Raw genomic sequence first — 16,180 nt, 5'->3', positions numbered from 1 at the left:
CCACGATCCTCTGATCTCAGCCTCCCGAATGCTGGGATTACAAGCGTGCGCCACCATGCCTGGCTAATTTGTTTATTTTTAATTGGCCATTTTCCTGGGTGTGAGGTGGTACCTCTTTGTGACTTTGATTTGTATATCCCTAATGATTAGTGATGTCAAACATGTTCTCATGCGCTTATTAGAGAAAATTATTTTCAGTGTGAAAAAAGCGTTGCTGATGGGGATCCTGCCAAAAATTGAGCAGGAGAACGCAAAATCGACCCTGGTGATGTCTTATTAAGTTTTTGGAACAATTTATCAAGAAGCAATGGACGCCAGCCTACTTGTCTTGGCAAAGAAATCTGTAGCGAGGCCACAGCACAACGTATGGACCTGGGAGTTTTCTCTGTATCTGGATCCTTGTTGCAATCTGTTCACACAGCAAGAAAAGCACCACTAACCTCCCTTGCCCTGGCCTCTCTCTGGAGGTACCCACTGCTACCGGGTTCTGTGTGCCCATTTAGAGATGCCCACGTATCCACATATGCACAGTCCCCTTTCAAACAAATAGTAGTTTTGTTTTTCTTTTATTGATTGATTGATACCAGGGATTCAAACCAGGGGCATTCTATCTCTGAGCCACATCCCCCCCCACCCACTTTTTATGTTCAGATAGAGTCTTGCTAAGTTTCTGAGGGCTTCACTAAATTTCTGAAGCTGGCCTCGAGCCTGTGATCCTCCTATCTCAGACTCCCAAGCACTAGGATTACAGGTGTGTGCCATTGTGCCTGGAAACCTCTTCAACTGTTAGTCTTTCCCACAACACACACACACACACACACACACACACACACTGGTGTACTGGGATTTAAGTTCCAACACAGGAAATTTGGGGGATGCATTCAAACTATGGAAGTAGTATTTTATTTTTCCCACTTAGAAAAAACCCAAGGCTCACTTTAGCAACTCCACTGAAGTGACTTTGCCAGAGTCAAAGGGCTGGCGATGGGTGGAGACAGAGCCCCACTCCCCTGGCTGTGCCTCAGGAGATGAAGGTGCAGGCCCTGGAGAGCAGAGGTCAGAGCCAGGGCGCAGCCTCCCCAGGGCTCCACAGGTGGCCCCAGCCCCCATGCTCTAAGGCAGTGGTGACCCCACTTCCAGTTCCTCCAGGGCTGCCACAGGGACCATGCTGTGAGCAGAGAGGATGTCCCCACCTTGGCGTGGGGGCCACACTGCATCAGTGGCACCGGGAACATCTAGCTAGTTGATGGCCAGCAGCATTAACCAGAGCATGTATGAAGAATAAGTAACTTTTTTTTTTTTCTTATTGGTATTGGGAATGGAATCCAGGGGCCTTCTACCTCTGGGCTATACTCCTAGACCTATTTTCATATTTGGAAATGGTCTCACTAGGTTGCTGACAGCCTCACTAAGTAGCCGAGGCTGGCTTTGAACCTGCGAGGTGGTATATGGGATGATGGGATGGTGCCTCCCTAACGGGCTGTCAGGTGAGGAAGGTGGCTCTCGCCCTGGGTCTACTCTTGTCCTTCCAGCCAGCTGCCCCGTCATGAGGCCGGAACGAGGGGCCCCGGTCCTGTGGCTCTGGAGGAGCAGAGGCCTGTGTGGACCAGCCTGGATGCATCCTCTTCCCCATCAGTCTTCAGGTTACATCACAGGCTGGGCCACGGGCTTCACCACAACCTTATGAGACCCCACAGTGAGAGGTGCCCACCAGGCCATGCCTAACTCCCGACCTGCGGCAATCTGGAACTCATTTGCTCTGTTGTCTTAAGGTGCAAAGTTTTAGGATAATTTGCTATCCAACAGCAAACTGGAAACTCCCCATTAAGACTTGGAAAGGAGCTGGTGTGGTGGTACGTGGCTGTAATCCCAGCTCTTGGGAGGCTGAGACAGGTGGATTGAAGGTTTGAGGCCAGCATCAGCAACTTAGTGAGGCTCTTAGCAACTTAGTGAATCCCTGTTTTAAAATAAAAAGTAAAAAGGGCTGTGGGTGTATATTGGAGGTAAGAATGCCCCTGACTTCAATCCTGAGTACAAAATAAATAAATAAATAAATAAATAAATAAATAAATAAAGTAAAAGAGAGGGAGAATGGAAAGAAAAAGAAAAAGATAGTTTGGAAGGGAGCCTGGACCCTCATGGGTGTTGGTTCCTGCCCGGAACTCCAGGCTGAGGGAACTCCAGGCCGAGGGCCTCTTATCAGAGGTCTATCACTCAGACGGTGGGGGACATTCTCAGAGTGGGGGAGGCCGGGGTGTTCATTCCCTTCACTGCGGACTGAGCCCCATCTCTAGTTTGTTAATAATGCATGACAGGCGGTGCTGTCTGAGGAGGTCTGCGTGTCCTGTCCACGCCTCTCGTCGATTCATCACACCATCACTGGTCGCTGTTCTTTATTTAGCAGCTTTATTGCCAGCAATTAGTGATGACAGAGGTTGGAGTCCCTCTTTATGGGGAAGATTCATCTCTGTTTACTCAGTGGGGTGAATTTGGAGTGAGGGCTTTTCAGGGACAGAGCCTGGCCCCTCACCGGCCTCCCTCATCCAGCAGGAGCCTCCTGACCCCCAATCTTGGGCTGAACCAAGCCTGCTGGGCCTGGGGCCCCTCGGGATCGCCCCCGCCAGCTCCACACTTTCCCCCTCCTGCTGGCTTAGGAGACTGTCAAGGCTCAAAGCCTGGGGCCCAGCGCAGCAGTGTTCAGAGGTGGGGCTTGGGAAAGGATTAGTTCCTGAGGCTGTACCCTTGGGGAATATATCTTGTCCCCAGCCCCTTCCCCTGTGACTCTCTCTGCTTTTTGGCTGCCGTGTGGTGAGCACACCAGGTCCTCTCACCATGATGATGTTAGGCCTCACTGCAGGCCTAAAAGCAACCCAGCTGGCAACCACAGACTGGTACCTCTGAAAGCGGGAGCCAGAGTAGACCTTTCCTCTGCTAAGCTGGTTTCTCAGATATCGGTCACAGGGAGGAGCTAGTTCCTAGTTCCTCACAAATAGGACTTTGCTTCAGTAATGTCTGTGAGGTGCCTTTGTGGGGTAGAAGGTAGAGGTAGATTGCTATCTTGGCATGTTTTGATTGTAGGTCTTCCTGGGAGTGGCAGGGACTCCACCTTCTCTCAGACCCTTTGACTGACGAAGGCCAGATATATTCTGTCTTAACATCTCGACTCAGTATCCTTGCACATAGCTAAGTCAGTCTGCATTCCTGACCATGATGCTGTGAGAAAATAAAGGCTTTAAGATTTTAAGTCACTGTGTCTTTTGGTATTTTGTTATGTGTCAATAGATAATTATATAGTGTTTGCACTAATCAATATTCTGATAGACAGTGTACTAGAATTCTTCTCTTTTTCTCTCCTTGTCAACACTTGGAATTGTCAGAATTTACTTCCGCCAACCTGGTGAATAGGTAGTATTTTTTTTTTTTTTGGGGGGTCTGGGGATGGAATCCAGGGGCATTCGACTTCCAAACTACACCCCCTGCCCTATTTTTTATTCTTTATTTTGAAACAGGGTCTCACTGAGTTGCAGAGGGCCTCACTAAGTAGTAGCTGAGGCTGTCTACAAACCACGATCCTCTGGTATCAGCCTCCCAAATGCTGGGATTACAAGTGTGTGCCACCACGCCTGGCTGAATAGGTAGTATTGTTTCACTGTGACTCTGATTTGCTTCAGAGCTCTGCTATTGGGTGTATACACATTTAGAATTGCTGTCTTCTTGACGAAGTGGCTCCTTTATCATTCTGAGATATCCTCATTTATCCTCATTTACTTCTTGTCCTAAAATCAACTTTGATGGGGATGAACATAGGCACCCTGTTTCCTTTAAAAGTTTTTTTTTTTTTTTTTTTTTTTTTTGGCCGGGCGTGGTGGCACGCTTGTAATTCCCGCGCTTGGGAGGCAGAGACAGGAGGATTGCGCTGGCTTAGGAGACCCTGTTTCCAAAAATAAAAATAGGTCTGGGAGTGTAGCCCAGAGATAGACGGGCTTCCAGGAACCCCAGTACTACCAAAAAAAAAAAAAAAAAAGTTTTTTTTTTCTTTTTCTAACACTTAAATTTATTCCTGTAAGCCAGGCATGGTGGTGTACATTTGTAATCTCAGTACTTGAGAGTCTGAGACAGGAGGATTGCAGGTTTGTGGCCAGTCTCAGCAACTTAGTGAGGCCCTCTTCAACGTAGTGAGACCCTATTTCAGAATAAAAGGATCAAATAGGGCTGAAGGTGTAGTTTAGTGGTAGAATGCCTCTAGATTCCATCTCCAGTACCCCCCCCACCCCACACACACACTCACACACGCACAATTTACTCCTGTGAACATTAAATCAGTAAGTCACCTGCATAGATTTTTTTTTCATATCTCTTGCTGTATAATACATCAGGCCCCCATACCTATGGGGTCTGTATATTTGTGGATTCAACCAACTACCCTCTTTGTTCTGGCTTTTGTAGCCTTTTTAATCTAATCTCTGTAATCACAAATCCAGATGGCCAATGTCTGCTTGTGCCCCCCCATTGCAATCTATCTATCTATCTATCTATCTATCTATCTATCTATCTATCATCTACCTATCTATCATCTTTCTCTCTTCTAACATCTAATCTCTGGAGACTGAACTCAGGGTCACTCATCTCTGAGCAACATCCCCAGGCTCTTGGTAATTTTGAAACAGGGTCTTGCTAAGTTGCTGAGGTTGGCCTTGAAACTACACTCCTCTTGTCTCAGCTTCCCAAGGACTGGAATTACAGGCACATGCCATTGCACCTGCTTTAAATGTGGGTATATTGGAAACGTCTTTTTTTTTCAGGCCGGGCGTGGTGGTGCACGCTTGTAATCCCCACGCATGGGAGGTGGAGACAGGAGGATTGCGCAGGTTCAAAGCCAGCCTCGCTGGCTTAAGAGACCCTGTTTCCAAATAAAAATATAAAATTGGTCTTGGAGTGTAGCAAAAAAAAGAAAGAAGTTTCTTTTTTTCTTCTTCTGGCTTCTGGTCCCCTTGTCCCTCTCACCTGCATGGCTTAGGAGGCAAAGGCCTTTTTTGGCACTGTCAGCAAAGGTCACATGCTCTAGGAAGACTGTGGTCTTTGTTAAAGCATTTCTTTAACAGAAGTGCTTCTATGGAATCAATTGGTTTCAAGTTTTTAGAGCTTCAAGAGCTCTCTCAGAGGAAGATGTTGGGACTTCTGGGGACATTCAAAAAATCTCTTGGTCTATGATTTTATTTCCTAGGAACCTTCAGAACCACCCGTTTCAAAAACTCATAGAGAAATGAATCAGAAAATGAAGATGCCAAACATCTCCTGGACACCCTGGGCCTTTCTAACCTCTCAGTACCTGACCACATTCAAACCTGACTGTGGATTTGAACCTGAACGGCAGATGCTATTTATCTTTAGAGCCATTTTTGTGAGACAGATTCATTGAATTCTATTGAAGGAAAGTGGGAAGAGAGAGAACTTTCTTTTCCTTTTTTTGTGGCACTGGGGATCGAACCCAGAGGCATCCTGCCTCTGAGCTATACCTCCAGCCCTATTTTACTTGTTATTTATTTATTTATTTATTTATTTATTTATTTATTTATTTATTTTTGGTGGTACTGGGGTTCCTGGAAGCCCTTCTACTTTCGGGCTACACTCCCAGACCTATTTTATATTTTTGAAACAGGGTCTCTTACGCCAGCGCGGCTGGCCTCGAACCTGCACGATCCTCCTGTCTCCGCCTCCCAAGCGTGGGGATTACAAGCGTGCGCCACCACGCCTGGCTCTTACTTGTTATTTAAAAACAGAGTCTCACTAAGCTGCCGAGGGCTCTCTAATTTGCTGAGGTTGGCCTTGCACCTGCCATCCTCCTGTCTCAGCCTTCCAGGTACTGGGTGTACAGGAGTGCGCCACCCTGCCTAGCATTAAAATGCCTATCTTAATATACCTCCCTGCTCCTGAAGGGCAGCAAGCTTGGTTGGAGTTAGAAGTTAAAGCCCATCTACACTAACCTGGCTCCCTGCTCAGCAACCGAACATGATAAAATACTGTGGGCCGAAGCTGCGGTCCCCTGGCAGCAACAGACACAGAATCCAGCACAGTCTCCACGTTCACTTAATCCGTTTTGCCTAATGTCCTCATCATTTCTCCATCACAAAGCCAAACAATAATTTGGTTCTGATCTGGGCCTTGGACGTCGTCAAGAGTGCCGGGCCAGCCTCTTGGCCTCCTTTCTTGGCAGGTGTGGGGTCTCTCATCGATGAATGTTAGTTCAATGTGTACTTATTTTGGGGTTACACTGTGGGACTCCCGTTCTTCGGTCTTGGGTCCCTGAGACCCCATTTGTGGGGCTGGCGTGCTGGGCTGCCTGCCACACAGGGCCCAGTAGAGCAGTGTGGCCACTCTGCTTTGGGCCTGGGCCTGGGGCTCATGTACTCGGTGTCCCACAGGCAGCTGGGAAAAGTGAGAAAATAGTGGAAACAGCAACACTTGTTTTCCGGGGGCATCACCCAACAGCTTAAAATAAGAATTCCACTGAATTCAGAAATGTTTACTGGTGTCCTCTCTCCCACCTGACACCATGTTGGCCGCTGGGGCCAGCAGCCTTGATGTGGACAGGCAAGTCTCCTGCCTTCAAAGCTGGCCACTGTGCAGGCGAGGGAGGTGACAGTGAGTGGTGGCAGAAGGACACAGGGGTGCCGGGGGACACAGGAGGCAAGGCAGGCGGGGCCAGGAGTTGGTGCAGAATCTCCTAGAGGACATGGGTCTAAGTGGGGGGCGCATCACAGTTTACTCAGCTTGGAATTCATACCTGAATGACACGGAAGCGCCACACAGAGTTGTGCCCAACTTCATGGCGCCATGTCTACAGAATTTAGGCTTTGTCACAGACCTCCTTTTTTTTTTTTTGGTGGCATTTGGGAAGGGAGTGTTGAATCCAGGGCCTTGGGCCTTCCAGGCAAGTAGTACTCTGCCACGGAGCTACAACCTCAGCCCTTTTTAAATTTCATTTTGAGACAGGGTCTTGCTAGGTTGCCTAGGTTAGCTTTCAATTTGAGATTCTTGTACCTCAGCCTCCTAAAAACTGTGATTACAGACTTGTGCCACTGTGCCAGGCTTATTTTTCATAATCTAGCAAGATGAAACATGGTAGACAAGACACTTGAAGTTGATTCATTGGTGGCTTTTAGATTTACTGGAGATTGAACCCAGGAATATTTTACCTCTGAGCTACAGCCCCAGCACTATTTTTTTTTTTTTAATTTTGAAACAGGGTCTTACTAAATAGCTGAGCCTGGTCTTGAACCTACTATCCTCCTGTCTGAGCCTCCCAAGTACTGAGATTACAGACGTACACCACTGAGCCTGGCTGGGTCCCATATTTGAGAGACTGGCCTCCTGGCTAATTTACCAGGTATAGCCAAATAAAATGGCTTCAGGCCTGCATGGGGGCAGGATTTTTGGAGGCATTTTTATAATGAAATTCAACTGAGACCATACTTTCTGGGAAAACCCTGAATCCAAATCACATCCCTGAATATTGCCCCAAGCCATTTGTATTTGTATTATTTGTATTTGTGTTTATTTGTATTTGTATTGTATCTGGGACTCTGTGACTGTGGACTCAGGGTGGAGAGGACATCTTCACAAACAGAACAAGGTGGTTTGCACTTGTTGCTGAGGTTTCTGAACAAAGAAAGGGTGCTTTTAACCTAGAACAAGAAACCACTGTGTGGAAGGCCGAGAGGACATGCCTGCCGGCCTGCCTTCCCCAGCATAGCTGGGCTGCCGCCAGAGCCTGGGAGCCTTTGGGTGTGGGTGTGGTGACTGCCCTCCACTCCTTCGGGTTGATTCAGCTGCTTTCCTCCAAATCCTCAGAGGTCAGAAGAAGGCCTGACTTTGGAGCAGGTGCTGGAGGAAGACACAGGAGCAGACCTGGAGACCCTCTTGGCTATACCACCTTGGAAGGCTGGAGTGCATGTGGCCCTCCACTCACTAGCCAAGATGCCCCACAGAAGCATGATGGGGCTCAGAGACAGAATCACCTTGGCAGACAAACTCTTTAAACAGTAACCTCTTCTTTATCAGAAAATAACCTTTCAGAGACTGAGTTGGTAGAGACAACCCATTCTACGCAAGTCATTTCTGCAAAGTCTGTCCTCTGGCCCTTTCCCCTGCGTGATCGGATGATGCTTGACCTGGCTGTGTGTGCCATTCCTGACCCCAGACTGGGCGTCGGGGGTGGTCTGTCTGTTAGGGTGCTCTGCCTACAGCAAGGCTCCAGAGATGCCGGGAAGAGGAAGAGGGAGGGAGTGCAGGAGCCCAGCAGCCCTTAGGAGAAGCAGTGACCGGTACCATCCTCACCCTAATGCAAGGCCAGGAGAAGGACAAGGATGGCCAGAAGAGGAGGAGGAGTGGGCTGGCCTGGGAAGGGGCTCAGAGGGGACTGGGTCATACAAGCAGCACCCCTCCCTCAGAAGGGTCCCAAGGGGAGCCTTCAGATGGGGTTGTGGGATCCCTACTTTCTTTTGGACTTTAGGGATCTAGAAGGGCTAAGTATGAATGAGAATGAAGGTGCGTGTGTGTGTGTGTGTATGTGTGTGTGTGTGTGTATGTGTGTATCTGTGTTTGTCTTTTTTGGGGTGTGGAAGTGCTTCTGTTTGGGGTTGGGGAGGGACTCAGTCTGCTGTGATTCTCAAGAGATGCCTTCGGTGGCAAAGTCCTCCAGGTCATCGGTGGAGATGATGCCCAGGCCTGGGGCTGCAGCGCCCTCCTCCTCTGGGCTCTGGGGAGGCCCCTGGGTGTGCTGGGCTGCAGCTTGCTGGGTGTTGTTGCCCCGGAATCCTGGGGCACGCTGCAGTCTGGGGTCATGGGTGCTCTGTGGCCTGTTGCGGGGGCTCTGCCCGAGGAAGGTGGGGGCAGAGAGCTGGGAGGAGCAGCGCAGAGGCATCAGGGCGGTCACCGGCACAGGCCGGAAGTCAGCATACAGTGGGTAGGGGACAGCCAGAGCATCCTGCTCTGGGGACCCCCCATCAGAGGATGGCATGGAGACCTTGACATACTTGCCAGTTTCTGGGTCGTAGAAGGTCTTGATTTTCACTTGGATCGGCAAGTCAAAGAGATAGTATTCTCCAGACTGGGGGTCTTGGAGGAGCTTCTGGGTGGCAGGGTAGGAGGGCAGGGGTGTGAGGGGCTGGGGCCCCCAAGGCCGCCTTCCCAAAAGCTCTGAGGCACTGGACACCGAGTGGCGATGCACGGGAGGGGGAAGGGAGCGAACGGCGGGGAACCTAGCCCGGGGTCCCTCTTGGGGGGACAGCGGCCTTCTCTCTGTCCTCTGTGGGTCCTCTGGGTAGGGATTTCCCTCCCAGGACTCGCCGCGCTTCTCCTGCACCTGGTCGGTCTTTCTCCGCTTGCTGGCCAGCTTCTTGGCCCGTCGCAGAGCCTTCTCGGTCTTGGGTGGGACTGCAGGTGGCTTGCCCACCGCTCTCTCCAGCTGAGCTGGAGGCTCTAGTTTCTCTGCTGCACCCGCTGAGCTGGGGGCTGAGTCCAGAAAGCCACCCCTTGGAGAGAGCATGCGCAGGTCTTCTGCCAGGGGCTCCAGTTGAGGGTCAGAGCTGTCCTCCCACAGGAGGCTGTGGGTCAGGTCCTCCCGTCGGGTGAGCCTGGCAGGCCCGAGGCTGGTGCTGGGAGGCTCCAGGTCCTCTGTGGCCTGGGAAACTTCATCCCAAAGACTGCTGGCCGCTGGGGAGCTGCTCTCTCCCAGGTAGCTGGGGTTGGGGGAAGTGGCCATCTCTCTTGGGGCCAATCTTCTCCCAGGTGGCCCCGCTCTGGGTGCTGACAAAAGGTGACCTTGGAGACCTTGTGCCTGCTCCTGCTCTTCCCAGCAGGTGCCCATTGGCTGCGGGGGTGGCGGGTCTTCTGAGTCTTCCTCAGGTAAAGCCATCATGGGGATGTGCCTTGGAGCAGCCTGCCGCCCTGGGTCTGTGGACCTGTGCCCAGCGTGGCTTGCTATGACTTCATGTGTTGCTTCTAGGGGTGGCTTTGTCCTGTCCCCCTCTCCCCCCAGTGGTGGGGATGGGAAATTCTCCTCCAGGGCCGGCTGGGAGGTCTCCAGCCTGGCTGCGCTGGCCGCTGGCTCCTCAATGGCTATGTGCTTCAAGTGCGTGCCTTGCATGCTAGCAGGCATCAGGGTGCCAGGCGCATCCTCTCCACAGAGGCTGCCGGCATCTTCTCCCCAGCCTTGCTGAGGCAGTCCTCTGTGGCCACTGCTGAGTGAGTCGTCTAAGGATATCGTCCTTAAGAGAGGCAGGAGGATCGGTTTGATCACAGGGGTGGCCCTGAGGGTGTTGTCTTTAATTGTAAACAGTCTGTGCTTGTTTGCAGCAGAAGATGGTGGGGGCGTGGGGTCTTTGGTGTGTGAAGGAGCCATGTCCTTATTTCCTTCCATACGAGAGCCTCTAAAATTTGCTTCCTTTGCTGATGCCTTCCAGGGTCTCCCTGCAGATGGACCTTCTTCTTCTCTTTGCAATATGTCACCCTGGCTGCGCTCTTCCACACACACATGCCCATTGCTTACGGCGTAGTCCTTCCTCATCACATCTTCCTTCCGGTCCTTCTGATTGTCACTTGCGTCGTACTTCCTGTCTTCTCTCTGGGTCTCGGGAAACCACCACTTCTGCTGATCATCAAAGGAGGCAAAGGATTGATCTGAAGAGCTGGTGCTGAATTTGGCCTTACTTTGGAGGCTTGGCATAAAGTCAGACTGGCTGTCACTGTAAAAAACATCCTCCTCCTCGGGGGAGAGGGGTGCTGGGGAGAACTTGGGATTCGGGGGTGGGTTCTGAAGTCCTGCCTCCTGCTCGGGCTCTGTCTCTTGGGAGACAGATCTTGAGAGCCCATTCTCCATTGAGTGGCTCTTTGTTGGCTCTGCAGTCTCAAGTTCTCTGTTGCAAAGTTTCAAGGAGAGGTGACTCCTGGGACGGCGTTCCCTGGAGTCCGGATGCCACCCAGACCTGGCAGGACCCAGCTGTGACTTTCCATCTTTGTCCCCCTTCTCACTGATGCTGCTTTCTATGGCTTCCCCATTGACACAGAAGGGCGGCCTGGCAATGGTCAGAGGTGAGCTGAGGGTTAGATGGCTGTCTGCAGCAGGCTCGCTGGTGTCGGTGATAGCATCCTTCTGGGTACCACTGTGGGATGTGCTTGGGGCATCAGCTGGCCTCTCCTTAGGAAGCCCACTGGGAGAGCTCTCCTCAAGCCCATTGGGAAGGATGAGCCCATTGCTCAGGGGCTCCTGGTTGTCATCCACCTTACCTCTGCTATTCTCATCGAAGCCTTTCAAGAGAGGCAAGGGACTGTACCTACTCTTAACCCGCTTCCGCACGTCCTTGAGGTTGAACAGCAGGCTGGGCGCTTTGGATTTGTAGCTGTCTCTTGATGGGCATTCCCCAGGCTCCTTCTCCTGGAATCCGTTCAGCTGTCCTGGAGGGGAAGGGCTTATTTCTGCCTGCTGGGTGTCTGCTGACTCCAGGATGTGCTTGGAGGGTATGATGGGGGTCAGGAGTTTACTGATGTTGAAAGGAGGGCTGAAGTGCTCATTGGGGTCTGCAGGTGCATCTGGAGCATCATCCTCTGGAAACTGGTTGTGCTTTGAATACAGAGGTGGTTCTCTCAGGTTGCTCAGCTTTTTTTCTTCGGAAGCTTCCCGGAGGCTTTCCTTCCCTCCTTTGCCAGTCTTCGGCTTCCTCCATGGGGGTTGGGTTGACTTCACCTGAGGGTTGGGCTGCAAGCTGGAAGAGTTTCCCTCTCCAGGGAATACCGGGGCTCCTGGATCTCGGATTCCCCAGGGTTCAGATGCGGACAGAGCCCCAGCTAGTCTGTTTTCCTCCTGAGCACAGCTGCCCCGGCCCAGGCAGGGGGAGCCTTTGGACTCAGGGGGTGGGGATTCCCGTAATATGGGCATGGCCTCATAACGTTTGGGCATTCTGCTTTCTGGGACAGTTTCAGGGATGTCCTTTCTCTCGAGCAGCTTTGGCTGGTGGGCATTCCACGACTCAAAAGCACTGTTTTCGCTGTGCAAAAAAGTCCCTTTGTGAACCCACTCGGTACTTCTTCCAGGCTCGGCCTGGGCTGGCTTGTGGGGTGGAGAGGGGAATCTGGACTCGTAGGAGCTGGCTGTGTTGTCGCAGCCACTGTGACTGGCCACTTCGGGATTCTTAGGGGACTCTGGCTCTCTCTGGATCCTGGTGGGCTGGTGGCTGCCCTGATGGGTGCTGGAGACTTCAGCAGGCACCCTTCTGACCTTTAAAAAGGCAGAATCGAAGCAGAAGTTGACACTGCTATCTGGGAGGGGGGCGAACTTGGGGACAGTTTTGAGAGCTGGTGGCTTGCTGGTGGAAGGTCTGCTGTCACAGTGTGGATTCTCTGTCCTGTCAAATGATTTGATTAGTGACGATACTTTGGAAATGGGCTTGTTACTGCTCCTTAAGCCGGAAAGTGGCACCTCCAGCCTCCTGTGGACCGGTGTTGGCGGGGGGCTGCTTTTGGGGTACTTTTCCTCTCCTTGAACATACTTGGGCAGCTGTTGGAAGGTGGCCGCCCAGCCCGTGTGCTCTGTGCCTTGTGAGGGAAGCTGGCTCCAAATGCCACTTTTCCTGTGGGCGTGGCTCACGGCTCCCTGGTGAAAGCTCCCAAACCCCTGGTGGGTGATATCTGGGGACAGAGCCAGGTCGGAGTCATGGAAGGATGCGTCCTCTGAGATGCACAGGCTCCGGAATGCACGGTCGGTGAGACTGCTCACCTCCCTGTCTGCATCGTCCAGCACGCTCCCAATGCTGGAGGAGTCGCTGAACCCATCTGTGCCCTTCTTGCTCCCCTGCATGGTCTGTTGGCTCTGGGAAGAGCTGTCTCCGCCAGCCAGTGGGCGCCCCTAGGTGGTGGTTATGGCAAGAGCCAGGTGCAGCCTACTTCCCTGGAGATGAGAGCTTCTCGTTGGGGAATTTGCAGTTGCAAAATGGGGATTGTTATCTCTCTGTGAAAAAAAAAAAAAAGTACACAGTATGAACAGGATATCCAGCCCCAAATCCCATGCAAGAACTACATGCTGCTCCAGGTGAGGAATGGTATCTCTGATGGTTAATGTTATGTGTCAACCAGGCTAGCCTGTTGTACCCAGTTTTTGGTTAAACACCAGTTCAGATATTATGATGGCAGTATTTTTTTTTTTTTTTTGTGGTACTGGAGATAGAACCCAGGGGCATTCTACCTCTGAGCTACACCCCCAGTCCTAATTTTTATTCTTTTTTTTTTTTTTGGTGGTACTGGGGATGGAACCCTTCTACTCCAGGCTACACTCCCAGACCTATTTTTATATTTTTTATTTGGAAACAGAGTCTCTTAAACCAGTGAGGCTGGCTTTGAACCTGCATGATCCTCCTGTCTCTGCCTCCCAAGTGCGGGGATTACAAGCGTGCACCACCATGCCCAGCCATTCTTTATTTTTGAAACAGGGTCTCACTAAGTTGTGGAGGGCCTCACTAAAAAGCTGAGGCTGTCCGTGAACCACGATCCTCTGGTCTCAGCCTCCCGAATGCTGGGATTACAAGCGTGCGCCACCACATCCCGCCAATGGCAGTATTTTTAAGATAGAATTAACATTAAAGCTAGTTGTGTCCCCGAGCATGGTGGCACATGCCCATAATTGCAGTATTAGGAGGTCAGGATAGGAAAATCTAAGGTTTGAGGCCAGTCGCAGCAATTTAGTGCGGCCCTCAGCAACTTAGCAAGACCTCATCTTAAAATAAAAATAAAACGGTCTGGGAGTGTAGCTCAGAGTTAAAATGTTCCTGGGTTCAATCCCTAGTCCTCAGTACCCAAACAACAGCAACAACATAAACAAAAAAAGGAAGGAGGGGAGAAGGAAAGAAGAAAGAAAGAAAGGTCCTACTCTCAGTTCTGAAGGCTGGAAGTCCAAAATTAGGTGTTAGTAGGGTTGATTCTTTCTGGGGCAGTGAGGGAGACTTGGGTCCAGGCCTTGCTCCTTGGTGTTTAGACTCACTCACTCTATCACCCATCTATCTATCTATCTATCTATCTATCTATCTATCTATCATCTATCATTTGTCTATCTATTATCTATCATCTATCTATTATCTATCTTTCTATCTATCTATCTAATCTATCATCTAATCTATCTATCCTAAGATTGAACCCAGGGGTATTCTACCTCTGAGCTGCACCCCTGGCCCTTTTTATTTATTTATTTTTTTTAATTTTGAAACAGGGTCTCACTAAGTTCCTGAGGCTGTCCTTAATCTGTGATCTTCCTGTCTCAGCCTTCCAAGTACTGGGATCACAGGCGTGTGCCACCACACCTGGCTTTCTTGTGTGTCTGAATATTGCCTTCCCTACAGGCTTGTTGCTGTGTTCAAATTGACCCTTCTGATGAGGTCACCAATAAAACATGGTGTCTTCATCTTAATTATTTGCATTAACAGAAGCACTATTTTCTAATGAGATACTGGGGCTAGGACTTCAACATATGAACTGGGTGGGGGGAAGGAAACAAGTGAACCCTGACATGGAGGTATTCACTTTGCAATGCTAACCCATGATCCCTTAAGCCCAGCCTGCTGAGGGTGGCAGGGTGGACAACTGTGTATCCTTGGGTCCTCAATAGTATAGGTGAGCTGTGAATTCATTACAGAGCTACACTTGGAACTTTGTGTTATTATCACTACAGAGGAGGACCTTGTTGGCTTTGACCACTGTAAGTCAGGTTTTCTGTCCCTTCAGATCTTACAGTAAGTCAGGAAGTCTCCCTATGTCCCCAGTGCTGGGACTTTGATCTTTAAGTAGCAACGAGCTCAGTAATCCTAGTGTTCTACACTTCTATGTGAAGATGAAAATAGGAGAGTTGCAGACCTAAATCTGGGACTTTAGGGTCAAATAAAAGCTCCTAACCAAGTGGTATGGTATGGACACAAAATGTTCCCTGAAAGAGCTCATATGTTGTAAATGTAAAAAAAAAATTAGAGGTGAAATGATTGAATCATGAGGCTTCTAATCTCATTAGTGGCTAAATCTACTGGTGATAAAGTCTACAGGTAGGGTGTCACTGATGTCTTGGGAACTATATACTATGTTCATGAACCCCCTTCTCTCTGTTTCCCACCAAATGTCTTGAGCTCTGTAAAAGTGACCTGGCCTAACATGGACTGAAGCCTCTGAAACCTCCAGAACTATGAGCAAATAAATCTATTTTTTTTTGCAGTAAGAACCTAGGGATGGAACCTAGGGTCATTCTATCTCCAAGCTGCACCCCCAAACCTATTTTTTTAATTCTTTGTTTTGAAACAGGGTCTCGCTGAGTTGCAAAGGGCATCACTAAGTAGTAGTTGAGGCTGTCTGAGAACTGCAATCCTCCTGTCTCTGCCTCCCAAATGCTGGGATTACAAGCATGCGCCACCATGCCTGGCTTAGCAAATGGATCTTGTTTCCTCTAAGTTGTGGTCATCAGGTATTTTGGGTGATAACAGTGAGAATGTTGACCAAAATGCCAAGACAACACCCCCTGCTATTTTATTAGTGGGAGTTTTCTATATACTTTTTGAACACCCAGTTTCCATCCTCTCTTCTGAGTGAAAACACTTGATGCTTCTAGGGAATTTTTTCTCCCCACACTCTGTTCTCTCTCAGGGGGCTGAAAGTCAAGGTGCTGCTGAGGTGCTCTTTCTAGCAGAGAAGTGAGGCCTGGGGCTGGGCTACAGACTGTACTGTTTCCCCTGCAGCCACAAAAGAATGCAGACCTGCTCAGGAATTGTTCTCAGTATTCACTGAAAGCCAGTGCTGCCTGGCCCAACCTTTTCTGTCCTGGAAATAACTCCTCTACCTCACCTGTCCACATCTCTGATTTTCTCTTTCTACCTGCTCAGTTCTTTCCATCTGTCAGGCCAACTGACCTTGGGCTTCCATTGTAGACCACAAAGTGGTGAAAGATGTTCACTGATAGAGTATTCAGAAACTAGCCACATTACTTCTGCGTGAGGTCAAAGAGAGATGCTCTCCCTCCCAGCTTTATTCCAGTCATTCCATTAATTCTGAGTTGGCATCTCTGAGGTCAAATGACACTGTCATAATATTGGCTGTATCCTCCCAATACGTAGTTGTACCTACCATTAGGCATAGTGGTCAAGCACAGAAGCTGTTT

At 50.0% G+C, this 16,180-nt stretch overlaps 1 protein-coding gene across 1 annotated transcript; it reads right to left on the bottom strand.

The window, feature by feature from the left end:
- Positions 1-8,668: 8,668 nt before the first annotated feature.
- Positions 8,669-12,853, bottom strand: LOC308261564 (cardiac-enriched FHL2-interacting protein; the record flags this gene model as incomplete). Its single annotated transcript, XM_080693583.1, has 1 exon — positions 8,669-12,853. The coding sequence occupies one exon, from the start codon at positions 12,851-12,853 to the stop codon at positions 8,669-8,671; it is 4,185 nt and encodes a 1,394-aa protein (XP_080549709.1).
- Between the last annotated feature and the right edge of the window lie 3,327 nt (positions 12,854-16,180).

The sequence above is a fragment of the Muscardinus avellanarius genome, assembly GCF_963383645.1.
Source record: "Muscardinus avellanarius genome assembly, chromosome: 4".
Taxonomy (NCBI): Eukaryota; Metazoa; Chordata; class Mammalia; order Rodentia; family Gliridae; genus Muscardinus; species Muscardinus avellanarius.
The sequence above is the reverse complement of the archived record's forward strand: the minus strand, read 5'-3'. Positions and strand labels throughout refer to the sequence as shown.